This window comes from Lagopus muta, chromosome Z, assembly GCF_023343835.1.
Source record: "Lagopus muta isolate bLagMut1 chromosome Z, bLagMut1 primary, whole genome shotgun sequence".
Taxonomy (NCBI): domain Eukaryota; kingdom Metazoa; phylum Chordata; class Aves; order Galliformes; family Phasianidae; genus Lagopus; species Lagopus muta.
The window spans coordinates 45,669,312-45,685,958 of record NC_064472.1 but is presented as its reverse complement, the minus strand read 5'-3'; the positions used below and the strand labels follow the sequence as shown (position 1 = coordinate 45,685,958).

The window sequence follows — 16,647 nt, the reverse complement described above, 5'->3', positions numbered from 1 at the left end:
TAAAACTATTGCCCCTTGTCCTGTCACTATCGACCTGTGTAAGAAGTTATTTCGCTCCTGTTTATAAACTCCTTTTAAATACTGAAAAGGCACAATATGGGCTACAGTGTATTGTTAAAAAGTTTTTCATGTTTGATGGACTTTGTAAGGCTATGTCTCACTTCTCCTGATCTTTATATTAAGTTGTGATGGAACAAATTATTACTGTTCGATCACGTTCTTCAAAAAAGGCTTTAAAGAATGTTTTTTACCTGTTTGAAGTCTTGTGGAATCTTTGTCTTAGGGAGTAGCTTCTACTTTCTTCTTATATGAAGTAGTTGTATTAGTATGAAGTCTGGTTCGTCTGCTTGACTAATTCATTGCAGCTGTGGGATTTATTATGGTAAAATCAATATCTTTTATATGCATTTGATTAATCTGCTCTATCTCATTGTACTGTTCAAATCTAAATGCCTGTAATGGATATATTATGTAGTAATTTCTAAAAGAGATACTTCAAATGTTATTGATTAAACCAAGAGGTCGGATTTTCTTCTATATACTTGACGGTAGTTGAGCAAATAAAACAAGTAACATAGCACTGCACATGTTGATTTACTGTATCAACTGGGAGCTGATGTTAGACTGACTTCAGGCTTCAAGGGGAGTAGAGCACAAGCTGAAAGTGGTTTTACGCTGTCAGTCCAGTGAGCAGAATGCATCCTGAAGTAGTCTAATTTATATTCTAATTTCTCTTTTATTATTATTTTTTCTTTTATGGCCTTAACTTTAAGACGTAGGAAATTGTTTGCTCTTATTTTTAATTATTGTTTTGCTGTGCTGTTTTTTTCTTCTGTTATAAAAGCGTTACTGCTGGAAAGTAGATCTTCTTTTTCCTACTGATACGAATATTTGCTCTCTTGGTGAAAGACAAAATCGTTAGTACAAGGTGTACCCCAGTAACATGGTGTTAAAATTTTCAGAGGAAAGAAATACTAATCAATTTGAAGTTGTAGAATACTTTGATTAAAATATTAAGAAGTCGGTATTTAAAAAAATAAGAGAAAGGCAACCTCTTCATGGCTGAACGCCCCTGGCCCTCCCACCCCACCGCGTGCAGGATTACTCCAACAACAAGTGCAGCACCTAATACTTGTGCTTGTTCATTTGGGCCCACTTTTCAAGCCTGTCCAGGTCCCTCTGGATGGCATTTCCGCCTTCTGTTATGTCAGCTGCACCACTAAGCATGGTGTCATCAGCAAACTTGCTGAGGGTACACTCAGTCCCACTGCCTGTATTTTTGGTTAATGAGCAAACCAAACAGAGCAGTGGTCTGAGATGAACCGCCTTAGGGACACCACTCATGAACAATCACCTGGATACGGATCTGTTGACCAGAACACTATCTATAACCATCCAACCAGCCCTTTATCCACCAAATATCCAACTTTCAAATCCATGTTTCTCTAACTTAGTGATAAGGATGTGGTATGGAACCTTGCAGAGGTCCAGGACAACATCAGTTGACCTTCCTCTTTCTACCCATGCTATCACTCCATCACAGAATGCCACCAGACTGATCAGGCAAGGAAGTATTTCTGTTAGTATCTGACTTCAGTGATGTTGCCTGTATGTCACATGCATAACTCATTGAAGAATTTAAACTATTTCATCAAGAAATCTCTTCTGGCATGTTAACTGCTACAACATTTTCAAGTCAGTTCAAAACAGCTGACAGGCCACTAGCATGTAAATGAAACTCAAATTTAAGGTAGGTTATTGTCCTCATATCTGTCCAATCTCCTTTGCAAGTCTTATATTTAAACACGCTCATGCATCTATGTCAGTCACCTGACATATCCTTATTAAAGTTACTTCTGTGAAGGTGGGCCTTCACTGTTATTGTCTCTTTAGAGAAATGTATCTGTATTTTCCAAAAAGGCAATTGATGTATATACAGAATAGGCTTGGAAATTTGCTTTATGTTCTCAGAGTACTTGTACTCATCTGGTGTCTAAATAACGTGAATGATAGTATCTATGTGAATAGCCATTAACGTTATTTTGCCTATTTGATCATTAATATACTGCTCATGGAATGAAAGTGAAACATCACTTTTCAGTTTCAGTCCCACTTGTAGCTGTCTTGAAAAAAGACCTCACTTTCCTACTGTGACATGTTTAGTGTTTTGGTAGCTGCATCAATGATCTTTTCACAGAAGCTCTTGGAGACGTCTCTTGTTAGTGCTGTGAATAACTTACCATTTTGAAAGAAAAGTTACACAAGCGTGGGCTAGTATCTCTGCACTCCTGTCATGTTCAGTTAGCCCAACAATTGAAATTTAGGGTAAGACTTAAAACTATAGTCTGGTTCTTTATGAACCTGCTAGAGCAGGATTGTGCACTGTTACTTTCTACAGGAATGCCAACAATTTCATTAGTGAAATCTAAGGTGAAACAGCTGCTATATCACATTTTTCTGTCTTGTATAAAGGCTATTTAAAGATAATTGCAGTTGCTTTTTAAAAATATATGTAGAGAAGTATTCCAACTACTTCTGTAGATTGTGTGCAGAATCATAATAAATATGTATTGTTTATTGCTTAAATTGCACAGCTTCCTATTTCCTATTTCTCCTTTCTTCCAGAGTTTGCTATTTGCAGATGGAAAATACAAGTAACAATCAACTTTTTCAAAAAGGAGGATTTTCCTAATAGAAACCTTGACATTTCTTTTAAATTATTTCTAATAAAAGTATAATAGTGCCCACTTTCATTCCTATTGTTTCTTCCTTAGATCTTAAAGATCAATGATTTCATAGGCAGAGTGTACCCATAATAGTGTGAAAATAAGAGCATTTACCAGAGTTTCATAGCTAAGTGAAGAAATTCCCTCTTCAGTTGAAATATGTTTTGTACAAGCAGTTTTGTATTGAGGCACAAGTGTTTAGAAGAACAGCTTGTTTTTTGTTTTTTGTTTTTTTTTTTTTTTAATTTGGAATTTCTGATATAAAGTTCAACTTTTGCTCACGTTGTGGAATATCTAACCATGACAGCTACAAGCAGGGTGTCCAGTGCTTCAGTGCTAAGCTTTGCAGTGGTGTGGCAGTGTGATGTTCTTTCATCCTAATAAGATCCTGGCTTTGTAGATGTGTTTTGTGGTGGCCCTTGCCTGTTAAAAATTAGGCCCCACAGACATACACTTATATTTTCTTTCAGAAGCTACTGAAACAGATGGAAGATATTGTCATCCATTCCCACTTTTTAGTACAGTATTGAGTACAGAGTACTTGCAAAGGACCGGAAGACTTAAACTTTTTTCCCCTAGATGTGACAAACTGAGGCCCATATTTTCTGCAGTCATGGTGTGTCATATATTTGTTAGCGGGCATTTCTGAGGAAACAGTTGTCTCTCTGTTCTGCTGGAATGCTTCTGCATGATAATCAAAAACGTGGGCATTTTTGAAAGTCCTTGTTTATGAATGAAGGGTCAATGTTTCTGCAGTTCGATCATATCACCTTAGTACACTGAAATGTATGAGTTCCTTATAACATAATCTTACAGCTTAACATTAAAAAAGCCGTTGTCACTGATTCATCAGTGACCAAAAGAGGGGTATTTCCTTTCTTTTGCTGAATTTTCTTATTAAATATCTAAAGAGGCTTATTCATCTTTCAGTCTTGTTCCAAGCCAAGCTCAGTGTTTACTTTTTAGATATGAAAAGTGAAGGTCATCTGGTTTCAAATGAGAGTGTTTTGATGGCTTGGAAATACTGCTGAAGTGGGTCAAAGGTTGACACATTGTCAGTCTTACAAGCATTCTGTAAAGTGCCTGAGAAGACTCTCTTCTTCATTTATGAAAATTTCTGCCTTATACTTCCAAATACTATGTGGTTTATGTCGCTGACAGCTGTGGAGGATTCCAGCTATGATACCAAAATCTTTTCATGTATGAGCAAAGAGTTCATATGCTTACATGGTTTTAACTGGCAAGTGATTCTTAATTAACTGGCAAAAGAAATGCAGTGCTATGCAATGACTTGATACTTCTTTATCCTTAGCTCATCCTTTTCTTACGAGGTGATTTACCATAAATTGATAAGGCTGCCTTGGGAGCAGATCATTCCTTTTTTTTTTTTGGAGACAGGAAATAGTAAGCTTCAATATGTTCTAAATTATTTTGCCACATCCAGAATAGACTATGTACACAGTGGTTAAATTTATGTGGAAAGATGTTAGAGCTTCATGGCGGCCTGGAGGCCATGAGTACTGATAGCTGGGGCAATATAATGTGTGTACCATGTACCATGGGTCACCATTGATGTCATTAATTTTTTTCATTCTCTTTCACAGCAAAGTTTCCATGCAGAGTCCAAGCTCTTGAGCGGTCTTTTAAATCTTTTTCATAAGCAAAAATTGGAATTTGGAACTTAACAGTGTAAGATGATGGGATAATGGGAAAACAAAGAAAAAACAGTCCTTAATATTGATGTAGTTAATTAAGCTTAGTTGAAAGTGAATGACAGTTTGAGGAATGTTTCATCTCTTCATTAAGCAATGATTTCTTTTGCTGAGGTAATTATGCATACTGTCTTAAAATACCGTACATTGGAAGATACAAGGCAGTCTCATGCAAACCCTCAGCAGTGTTTTCGTAGTGGCTGTTGCATTCTCAGTGTTATTTGTACTTGAATCCTTTCATGCTTTCCTTATGGAGTATTCTGCCTAATAGATTTTTAATTAATACATTAATGCATTTAATTAATACAGTTGAGAGGGTCAGATGAAGGGTTGTTTATATCACTGATGTGATTAATCCCACTGAAAACATGAAAGTTCAAAAAGAAGTAGCTGAGAACTAGCAGAGGCTTTATTCCTTCAGAGTCTGTTATTTTAACTAACGTCTTCTAGAAAATAAGCTAAATAAATTGAGTCTAGATCCTGCTTCACTGAAGATGGTGGAAGTTTCAGCTTTGACTTTAAAAGGCTAAAGTCAGACAACTGATTCAACTTTCCTTATTTGAGAATAATTACTTAAAATGACTCCAGTTAGAAGCATCGTTTTATGGTAAGCTATGCAATGCTTCTGTGACAAGATACTTCTTTCTTCAATACAAACTGCTATTTGTAATATGCCATCCAACATGACATCCAACGTGACATCCAACCAGATTCTGGGTCTAAGACCCTGTCGTCCCTCTAAACTGTCTGCTGAAGTAGATTCTTTCCTTGCTTGCTGTCATATGGATACTGAATGCCAACTGGATGGAAATGTTAAACACAGAGGAGGTGCCAAGCTGTGCTCTTGAGGCCAACAGCTTAGCAGATCTGTGAGAAGGAACTTCATCTGCGACCCAGTGTTTGTCAGCTTCTGAGTTTCACTCTTTTTAGTAGGTTAGATGTTGTCATACTATTTAATGTCTACTATTTAATGGATGCACAGCCTTTATATTGCAGTCTTTTTGTTTAGGTCGTTAAAACCCTGTTTGTCCCCTTTTTCAAGCTACTCCAGTTTCTTTGTCTTCATACAGAAATAACTTTTTTTTAAAAAAATTATTTTGAAAGAATGTAATTGAGACTGTGGAAGCTCTAGCTTCTTCTTGTAATACTATATAAATACATTTATATACATTTATATACTTTATATAAGTACTGTATGAAACGTAAAGCTCAGTTAAAAGTATTCTCTCAATTTAGTGGCTTTAGAAAGAAAAGAATTTCACTGCCAGACAAGTGTACAAAAGCAGTTTCACACTGAAACTGACATACTTATCTATGAGCAGAGATTGATAAGTAATCTTTAGGAGCTATTTGGACTTACGTAACTTTTTTGTTTCTTCCTCTTCAATCCTGATCCAAGAAAACAGTTAAAAATGCACTGAAATACTAACATGCTGGGCAACACTATTGAATTTGGTACACAGATACAGCAAGTAAAAGCGTTAAATATGCTAAATTATGAGGTAATTTAACATAGCCCATCAGTTCAGATTTTCTTTGTAAACTCAGTAGAGCCTAGGAAAAGCACATATCATGTTCTAATGTACTCAGAATTTATCCATTCCACAGCAGCAGAGAAAATAATAGTCATCTAGATTCTCCATTTAACGTAATGAAGATTGACATCAGTTGTTACATGTATTTGTCATTGTGAAAAGATCATTTGTCCACTATCTTTTAAAGAGATGTCTATATTTTTGATTGTTTATTTGAATTTTAGTCTGCAAGAAGTCTTGACCAGGTAGCAATATGCTATTCAATTAACATTTCCTCTGAAATCATGCTTTTAATACTGCATTCCATTTTTATAAATGCAAAGGTATTTTGCTAGATGTAAATGGAAGTCTGGGGGTTTTGACTGCAAATTAAACTACAGGTGATATTTTCATCTGGGAGAAGCAAGTTCAATATGTTTAAAGGCCAAAATACTGACATTTTGTAAACACGTAAAACAAGCATGTATTTTACCAGTGATTATTATGTGTATAATATTGATGTATCTCACATTCATTAGGGCAGACTTTTACTTCTACATTTGTTTTCTGCTGTGGAAGGAATTTTGGAGCTCATACTCATTTCCTTTAAAATTCTATTCGTTTTTCCAGATGATAACAAATTACAAAAGCATACTGCTGACACAAGATTTAAGACCAGTGTAGAGTACACCCGATTTGTAACTTGTACTGCGTGTTACCGCTCTGTTCCCAGTGTCAAAGGATTGATAATAGCAATTGGAGAGTTGTGTAGCTGGGTGGGAATAACCATTTTGACAGAAAGTTTACTATCTGATCCAAGCAGAAATGTTTTATATTATATTCTGCTCACATTCTGCTTTTCATTTTGCTTCGCTTTATTTCAATTTCTTTCATGCGAGGTTGAGTTAAACCATTTCACGGTTAAACCAAAAAGATGAATATTTGTAAGGATGTAAAGGCATCATGAAATGTTGTGAAGAAATAGAAATATGCTCAAAAGTAGATTTAGAAAGTCCTAATCTCAAGAACTCTGAGAATTTCTTGACTTCAGTAGTCACAAATTCGTAAGCTCTTATTTTTTAATATAATTTTATTGATTCTGATGGAGGTACAGCAAGTATGGGATAGGAACTTCTAGGTAGAGAAAAGTTTTCCTACTTCTACTTCTCTATATGTAGTTGAAAGCCTTCTTGCAGTTCCTGAAATAACAATGATTGACCTGCAAATATCTCACAGTATGAAGGTATCTTGAATTACAGATAAGATATAAGAGGTTTGTCTTGTTGACTCACAGGTAGTTCATGACCAGTTCTGAACTCTGCATGCACCTCTGAAGAAGTACATGAGTTGTTCGATTTTATCTAATCCTCTAATTTTGCCCACGCCATTTGCATTCACTGCAGCAATGTTTTATCTATTCCACAATATCAGACAATTGTGTTACCTTCTTGATAGTAAGTGCAGTCAGTACCACATTTGAACTGCAGAGCTTGGATATCTTTTTCATGTTTAAGAGAAACCAAAGAGAGAAATTTACTTTTTCTGTGACAAGCAGAAAAGAAGACGAGCTTTTAAGTCCTAAAATTGTGAAATGCTGTTCATTATGTCTTTAATACTTCTATACAGAAGCTCTCAGTTAGAAGTTTTTGTGGCCCTCTCAGGTATTAAGATACATCCATTTACTGTTCCCTTTCTTCTCTGCAGTAATCATCTTGTAAGGTTGAAATTCAGTTTGAATGATGGCAGTTGTAGGCTATTGTAGTAGATACATCAAGTCTGATTACTGTTTGGCTAGAGACAGTCGTGTAGATAGCTGACTACATGTAATTAGAGCAGATACAAAATTATTTCTGAAGATATAAATTCCAAATTATATGAATATTAGAAAGTTTTACTTTCAGTCTGTTCTACTATATCTATGATACAAACTGCCAAAAGTGCTAAGCTTAGTTTTTTCAAAAACTTTTCTACAAGCAAACTTTCAAAAGTAACAGTAATAAAAAATCATAGGATCATTGGTCACAAATAAAACCCTTAAAGTCTTCTAGTCGAACCATCAACCTAACACAACTGAGTCCACCACTAAACCTTGTCTCTAAGTGCCACAGGAGACAAATGACAACTCTACGACTTCCCTGGTCATCCCGTTCCAGTGCCTAAATATCCCTTCCATTCTTAAAATCCAGTCTAAATCTTCCCTGAGGCAACTTGAGTGGTTCCCCTTATACTGTCACGTATCACCTGTGTAAAAAGATGGACATCCTTCTTGCTACAGCCTCCTATCAAGTGATTAGAGGGAGTGTTGAGGTCTTCCCTCAGTCTCCTCCACACTGAATAACCTTATAACCCTCATCCACTCCTTGTAAGTCTTCTTTTGTAGTCCATTCACCAGCTTCGTTGCACTTCTCTGAATATATTCAAGTGACTCAGTATGCATCTTTTAAGAAGTCCAAAACTGAGTGCTGCATTCGAGGTGTGGTCTTACCAGAGCTGAGTACAGGGGGACAATCACTTCTCCAGTGTATGCGTCCACTGTATATCTGACACAAGCCAGGCTACTCTTAGCTATTTCTTGGTCACCTGCACACACTAGTGACTCATGTCAAACAAAATCAGTAAGTCTCTCCTTTAACTTGTCCTGTTTTAAAAATGTTGTATCAGTTTCTCAGAGTAGGAAGTGAATGCTTAGCTTTATATGTCAGGAGCTTTTGTCTCAAAGCTCAAGTTCATGAAAAATGGTGTGCAGTACATTCAGTACATCGGTCATTTGTACTTGTAACTATTCCGCACTGTATTTGCCTCTTAACTGCACTTATTACTGTGCTACCTTTTTTTTTACAGTCAAACAAAATCCTGACTCATTTGCTTTGTTGTCTTTGGTGAGACAGTCAGTCAGCTTAGAATTGCTTTCTGCTTGTAGATTCCTTCAGCTTTCAAAAAAGTAACTGAGTACAATGGAAAATAATCTCATTCACACATATCTTTGATTCAAAGACATTAGCCTGTAGGGCCTGTGTTTTTGGAAAAGGGAAACTGAAGAGGCCAGGTGCAATGCAAAGATTATTATTAATGTTATATAGCATCTGTTGCTTTTGAGTCTGTTCACTGTTTGGTTAAAAACATGCTCTTGTTTTTTGTAATTTGGGTGAGAGTCATTTTGCTGTTTCTCTAAATGCTTTTAATATGATACTATCTAAGCTTCAACCTTATTATAACTGTTTAACACAAGACTAACTCTGTGCTGGTAAGGCTAATCTCCTTTGACCCCTTCTAAGAGTGTAGTGATACAGTGCAATGGTTTAGTTTTGTGTGGCAGTGCTGTATAAGGACTTGATTATTTTTCTGGTTTTACAGCTTCTTGTTCCCACAGTTTGACCAGTACAGCTATGTGTGTGGCTGATGTTCATCTGGACCAGCAGAATGACCAGGTTTAAATGTCTAAGTGCCCTTCTTTTTCTGTAACTCTGTTGAATCAAGGATGGGAAAATTATGTTAGCAATAATAATAGAATGGCATTAGTTTATTGAAGTCTAATTTTTAAAGATTAAGCATGTAAAACAATTTTGGTAGTGAATTTTGAAGATACCAAAGTGAGTTACGTGCCAGAATCCTGACCAGTTTCTATGTGCCTTCTGTATCCACCTGCCACTTGTGTCTTTGAAAACTACCTGCAGCTTTTAAGCTGCCAATCAAATGTTGTTACTGCTTCAGAAGAGTAACAGTCCTGTAGTTTTAGGTGGGTTTGTGTGCTGTTGAGTACAAAATCAAACCATGTCACAATTATAAATGCAAGATTTTGAGTTTTTCCAGAGACTGCTGTTCGAAAATAGGAAGCTCTAAGTACTTCCAAGCAAACTAATTAAAGCTAAATTTGTATTTAGTTACAAACATTGTATTTACCTTTGTTTATATTTCTCTATATTTAGTCAAATAATCTGTGAAGTAATTGCAACGCTAATCAGATATTCAGTGTAGGGTTGATTTGATGAGGTGAATTGGATACTGCATGGGGTGAAAGCCTATGACAAGAGCTGTGTTTCCTGATCACAGCATCAAGGATGTTAATGGAAGTTTTCTAGCAGTTGCCAACATTGTGGGTTCTTATCAGAGTTGAAGCCTGAAAGGGAAACTTAATTTAGCTACTCTTTCTCCAGCACTGTCGTTTTTCTTCCTGGTGGTATAAAGGCATATTAAATATAGTGTCACTGATTATGATCTCAGTTTAGAGAGAAGAAAGAGACTTGTTTGTTTGATGGGGAAAATGGAAGTTTAAAAAATGAATAGATAAAAATAAGTGTAGAATCACAGAACCATAGAATGGTTTGAATTGGAAAGGACCTTAAAAATAATCCAGTTCTGATCTCCCTGCCATGAACAGAGACATCTTCCAACAGCTCAGGCTGCCCAGAGCCCCATCCAGCCTGTCCTTGAGTGCCTCCAGGGTTGTGGCATCCACAGCGTCTCTGGGCAGCTGCGTCAGGGCCTCACCGCCCTCTGAGTAAAGGATTTCCTCTTAGCATCTAACCTCAGTCTCCCCTCCTTTAGTTTAAAACCATTATCTCTTGTCCTGTCACTATAGGCCCTGGAAAAAAATGTCTCCATACATTTCTTAATGGGTGCTGTAAGTAAAGTGCAGAAAAACTGTAGTTAGGTCTCTCCAAAGCCTTCTCTTTTCTAGACTGAACAAGCCCAGCTGTCTCAACATTTCTTCACAGGGGATGTGCTCCAGCCATATGATTGTGTCTGTGGCCCTCCTCTGGACCCAATCTTGACAGTCCATGTCTTTCTTCTGTTGATCTCTCAACCTGTTAGCTGCAATTCTTTCACTGCAGCCAACAATACAGTGCTGCAAGCTCACATTGTCAGTTTGAGTACTTCACAGTGTGATACAGTGCAGCGCAGAGCACTGCTCCTCCAGTTCCTTCCCATCAGAGCTGCTGTAAGTCCGTTTTTGTGCTTTGGATTGCCCCAGCTCATGTGCAGGACTTGGATTGCATTTGCCTTTGTTGAACTTTATGATATTTATCCGTGCACACCTCTCAAACGTGCTCCAGATGGCATCCCTTCCTTCCAGTATTTCAACTGCTCCACCAGTTTGTTTTTGTCTCTGAGCACTTTCTCATAATTTACATGATTTATTCACTGGAAGTTGTATGAGAGGATTTTAATGTACTTTTTTTTTCTTTGCAGCTACTGGCTGACAAACAAGGTCCACATCAAACGACCCAGCACTGGTCTCCTCATGTACACACTTGCTACCAGATTTTGTGATGAAATTCACCTGTATGGATTTTGGCCATTCCCAAAGGATTTACATGGAAAACCAGTCAAATATCATTACTATGATGATCTGAAGTATCGGTACTTTTCTAATGCCAGTCCTCACAGGATGCCATTAGAGTTTAAAACGTTATATGTATTACATAACAGAGGAGCACTTAAGTTAACAACAGGGAAATGTGTACAGCAATAAAGCACATGTGAAGTACAGTAAGAAGTTTGGAATATGCTCTTCATCATAAAGATGCTGTGGAATGGCAGTGGGATCCCAGTGAGGATATGCTTCAATACCCTTTCAGCCATTGGAAAAAGGAATTTTATCAGAATTACATAACCAGCTATTATACCTGCAAAGTGCTATAAAACTAAGCTATTTTGACTGCAAGGGTTCAAGTAAGTGCCACTTTCACTAAGAACAAAGTTTGAATGTATACTCAGTAGTGTTTACAGTATCCAATGATACATTCATCATGAATTAAAGAAAAAAAATATAGCCTGCTTACTGCTGACTTACCACTGTGGTCAGAGAGAAGACATCACCTGGGGACGACATATTTTCTTCTGTAAAGAAACTAGGCTTTGGCAGAAAAAAATACATATATATATCATGATGGAATTGAGTAGAGAAAGTGAAATCCATAAGGTCAAACAAGTAAATGCATTTAGTCAGGGGACTGTTTCTGATCTTGTATTATAACCTGAGCTTTTGTTGCTGTTTTTCTTATGGCTGTTGGTTGGGTTTTGTTGCTTTTGAGTAATTGAATCCTTAAAGGATTTTGAGGATGTATTGAGTAATTAAAAGTAAATATTTTATGGAATTGTCTTAGGAAAAAAAAAAAAAAAACTACAAAAAATAAACACAAAAAAACATAAAGGTAGGAGGGTGGAGGGAAACATAAAATACTGTGTCAGTTGTTATTGTGTTGTAGCCTACTGTCACACAACTCTTAACCTCTCAATTGTTTTTCTAGCTACAGCTGTCAGTACGTGGAAGCACTCAGAGATAGGTCATTTGAGCCATTTTTTTAAGAGTGTTTCTGTTGTGTTCATATTTGAAGACATTTACAAAAAGGTGCCCTTATTTTTGGTACCAAAGATTACTCTTACAGTGTATACACCTTTTTCCTTGAAGAAATAAAGTAGATTTAACAATGTTTCTTTGCTGCTGAGGGGAACGTGTTTAAGTTTTTGAACTGAGCATCTCAAAAGTGAAGACTTTGCCTATATAATTTCGTTCTTCAGAAAAATCTGCAAGAGTAAAGAAATTGTTTCATACATTCAAATATATATGTGATTATTATTCCTAATTGAATGGAAAATACGAAGTCTAAAGAAACTCAGGTGACACAGTGGAATATGGTTAAAGAGGAAGATGTCCAGTTAAATGGAAAATAAATGAACTGCAGATCAAAAAGTTCTTTTAAAGCTCACATTTCTAATGTGTTGGATGATAACCCCATCTGATATACCTCTTTTCTATCAACTTGATGTTCTGATGGATAATTCTCTGAAATAACACAGAGCTGCATTATTTTACACTGATTTTTCTGAGCATCAACTTCGTTTATCCATGAAATTCAGAATTCTTTCCCTCTTTTCTTTCAGAAATGAGGAGGATATAGGAGGGCATGGGAGGGTCAGTAAAACATACAACAATATGCAGTACATGTGTGCATACAGTATGTTTTAGCTCTTCAGGAGCAGGTGAAGTAAAAACACTATGGTTTCACCCTTTTCACGTAAGGCTAGACTAAGGAGATGGATGCCAGGAGTATTTTCTTGTGATGTTTTCAGCTCTAGGTTAGATTTTCATCTCCAGTGATGTTTGGTTTATCTATCCTAGTTTGAGCAATATGTAGCATGGCACTAACAAATATTACTAGTTAAAAACACCACTTGTTAACTACTTTTCTTTTTATGTATTTGCATATATTTCATCACACGTGGCTAGAGGTCTCTGATTATGCCATTTTAGTAGATTAAATCACTGCCTTTCAGACAGTTTTGCTAAAAGTTGATGAGAAACAGAAATTATTGTGCTTTACCTAGGACAGAGTAGCATCTTTCCTTATTCACCTGGACAATTTACTTCAGCTATATACAGAGGTGTAGGATAAGATCCTAACGTGAACACCACTGAAACGAAGGCATGACTAGGAACTAAGTAGCAGTACTTAGTAGAATGTAGAATGTTTAGAAGGTAGAATGTTTACCTTGATATTGGTCAACCACAGAATGTTCTGTGTACACTGTGAAAACTTGCAGTTTAGGACAAGATATTTCCTTAATAGAAGGTGGGCATATTAATATTGTTTCCCAACAGCTAGTGTCAAGTTTTTGAAATGCATTTTGTACACATTGACTTTCCCTTGGTGAATTCACAGATGCCAGTCTCGCAGAAGCTCAGAAGAGCATCTAGTGAGCTTCATCTGTTCCTCCAGGAATGTTTTTTCTTCGAAGTGGTGTTAGTCTATCAGCAAAAAGAGAATTCAAGTAAATCAAAGTACAAACTGTGCTGCAAGCTGTCCATTTTGAATTAGTTTGTGACAGTGGTTACCAGTTGCTCTAGGTTGACCTGAGTTGCGATGTACCCTGGAGTTTTCCTGGTAGGTTTAATGGCTTTGGTTGTTAGCCCTGTTACTGCTAGGGAGCCGTAGCAGTGGACTCTGCAAACATCTTTTCTCACCTTTCCTTTAGACCTGCTTCTGTATTGCTGTGGGATCTTTGTACATGTCTCTCCTGGCATCCCAGGTCCCAGGTCACCTGTATGACTTTTTCCCTACCGTTGACCTAGTGGAGAAGCCAAGGTACCCCAAATGCTTAGCAGCTGCATAAGGACTTTACAGTGGAATATATTTCACCTACTGATCCTTCTCAGTGCAGCAGTGAACAGCTCAAACCTCCATACCTCCAAACCTCCATAGATCATTTCTGTTTTTCTATAAATATTCATACCTTCTGTGTTCCCTATCAGATAACAGGCTTTATTAAAATTGCTACTTCTATCATCCAACACCACCCACAACAAACATGAAGTAGATAGCATAAAAAGAAAGATACCTAATATTGTGATGATCATCTGTGGAATACCCATTGACTGAGTGTTCCTCAAATTTATCCTCCCATAAGCCATGGTAATTGCCAGCCATATTTTTAAAATATATGTTAAAAATAAGAACCAGGAGCTACATCAGGACAGCCCTGCATATTTTTCCAAATCTTATCGCAGCTCTACATTGAAGAACTCAATTTCATTCATGTAGATTTATTACAAATTGTTTAACATCGTGTATATTAACGTTGCTGTGGCAGACAGTCTTTCTCTTATATTTCATAAAGATAATATGAATATATGCTATATAAATACCTTTCATTGTTAAGTTTTCAGCTTTGGGAAAATTCTTTCTCTCTCAGCTCTGAGCCACTCTCCACTGAACCTTTCAGACTTTGGCTTGTCTACACCGTACACTGTCTAGTAAAAACTATCATTATTTTGTTAAACAAGAAAATCAGTACATGCCTGAGGTCAGCACCTTTTTTTTTAAAAAAAAAACTTTCTTTTTTCAATTGATTGCAATTTGAAGAAAAACAGGTGTAGGTTCAGAACATTTTATTAGTGTTTGATCTGAAAAAAGTGCTGAGCACTCCTTACAGTGACTTTCCTGGAGAGATGTGTCCGGGATTTAGATGGGGATCTAGATTAGCATATTTCAGGATATTAATCTGAAATTGCACGTTATTTATTTTTAAGAGCACTGTTACTGTGTGTTGGGAAAAGCACAATTGTTCTAAATGTTGATAAAATAAAGGAAGAGCGTTTACAGTGAGCATCATTCCTGCACAGTACTACTGCTACTGAGCATATGTAACACAATTTCTGTGGTTTAAAGTATTGATATGTATTCTGTCAGAATTGTCATGTTTGACACTTTAATATTATTCCAAGTACAGCTATTGGGGATTGTTTTCTTATTTGTACAACTGTAAAAATAAAGATTTTTTTTTTTTCATTTTTCTGCTATATTCTACTCCATATTCCTTTCTAATACAGTGTTGATAAGACTTTTCAATTACATGCAAATTGTGAAGATAAGTGGGAGAGTGTCTTCTCCTTTAAGGGTGTGTGATTGAGGACTTTCTCAGCACAAAAGTGGACATTAAGAAAAGGTGGAAGCCATAAACAAGAACACAGACAGACACAAATTTGATCCACACATGGTAACAGAAGCAGTCATGCTGCTTGTTAATGTGGAGTGTGAAAGTATTTATTGCAGTATGATGATCTGATTGAGGACCTTGTTAAGTAGGATGCCAAGGAAAGGGGGAAGCAATAAAATATACGGAGGCACAAACCTGGTATACAAATAAACCTGGCACAAACCTGGTATACAAAAAGAGACAAGAACAAGAAACCAGCTTGGTCACTCACACTAACTGATGGGTTGGCAAGAAACTGCACGCAAAGTAGGTCTTTGCAGCTGATAAGGATGTAGATGTGAGGGTCCAGGATGTCAGAGGGGGTCAGTGGCACTGTGTCAGCTGACAAGGTGGCCTGTAAGGGAAGGGGACAGGGGTCAGCAAAATGGGGAGCAGATAGAAGAGATAGGTAGGAAGGGGCTGGTCGCGTGTGAATCCTTGCCAGTCAGTATGTTTGTCTGTCTGAGGTCTGCGTCTGATCACCACAGCGTGTTCTGTCTCTATTAAATCCTCTCTCAGCAATCTCTCTGTGTGATCTCAGTCTCTGTCTCACACGTGTTGGAGTGTCAAGGATTGGGTGCCGGCTCCTGGGGAAGGAATGAATGGACGGGGTGCCAGGCCCCAGTGTCAAACTGGGGGCATCAGGCAGCTGGGGGTGCACAGGCAGGTGAGAAGCCCAGAGAGGCTGTGCCACAGAGGGGCTGTGCTGTTCCGTGCTGGGAGCGGAGGGTGTGTGAGTGCTGATGATATCGCAGGGATGTTGCATGTGGGCCTGCAGCAGGGCCTGCTGGCTCTGCCATCCCCGGGGTTGGAGGCTGTGCCCCTCAGATGTGGGGTCCTATGTGTGGGGCTGCTGGGGGCAGCATTTGGGCTGGAGCCAGCTGTACAGCAGCCAGGCAGCAGCAGCCTGAGGCAGAGCAGGTGGAGGAAGCTGCCATGTTCCTTCAATCACTTAGCAGTAAGTTAAGTGCAGTAAGTTACCTGCACTCTAGTATCTGAACTTTGTCATGGCTTAAAATGAGAAAGCTGGGTCATGGTTTATACTTAGTATCCGTCTGCCAGTATCCCTCAGCTGAAGCTGATTGTTTCTGCCAGCAGCCCAATTCAGTGGTTCCAGGCCTGGTCACCAGTTCTCCACATGTATTTGATAAAATTACCCACAGACACCCACCCATCAGTGCCTCCAAGAACCAGGGTTGGCATCAGGGTATCTTCACA

At 37.7% G+C, this 16,647-nt stretch overlaps 1 protein-coding gene across 2 annotated transcripts in view; it reads left to right on the top strand.

Moving 5' to 3' along the window:
* ST8SIA4 (ST8 alpha-N-acetyl-neuraminide alpha-2,8-sialyltransferase 4) overlaps window positions 1–15,239 on the top strand; it is a 49,223-nt gene extending 33,984 nt beyond the window's left edge. For both annotated transcript variants that reach the window (XM_048931873.1, XM_048931874.1), the window contains one exon: window positions 11,143–15,239. In XM_048931873.1, coding sequence (XP_048787830.1) covers window positions 11,143–11,425 — 283 coding nt within the window. In that variant the 3' untranslated portion in view covers window positions 11,426–15,239. The remainder of the gene's footprint in view (window positions 1–11,142) is intronic.
* The last annotated feature ends 1,408 nt before the right edge of the window (window positions 15,240–16,647 follow it).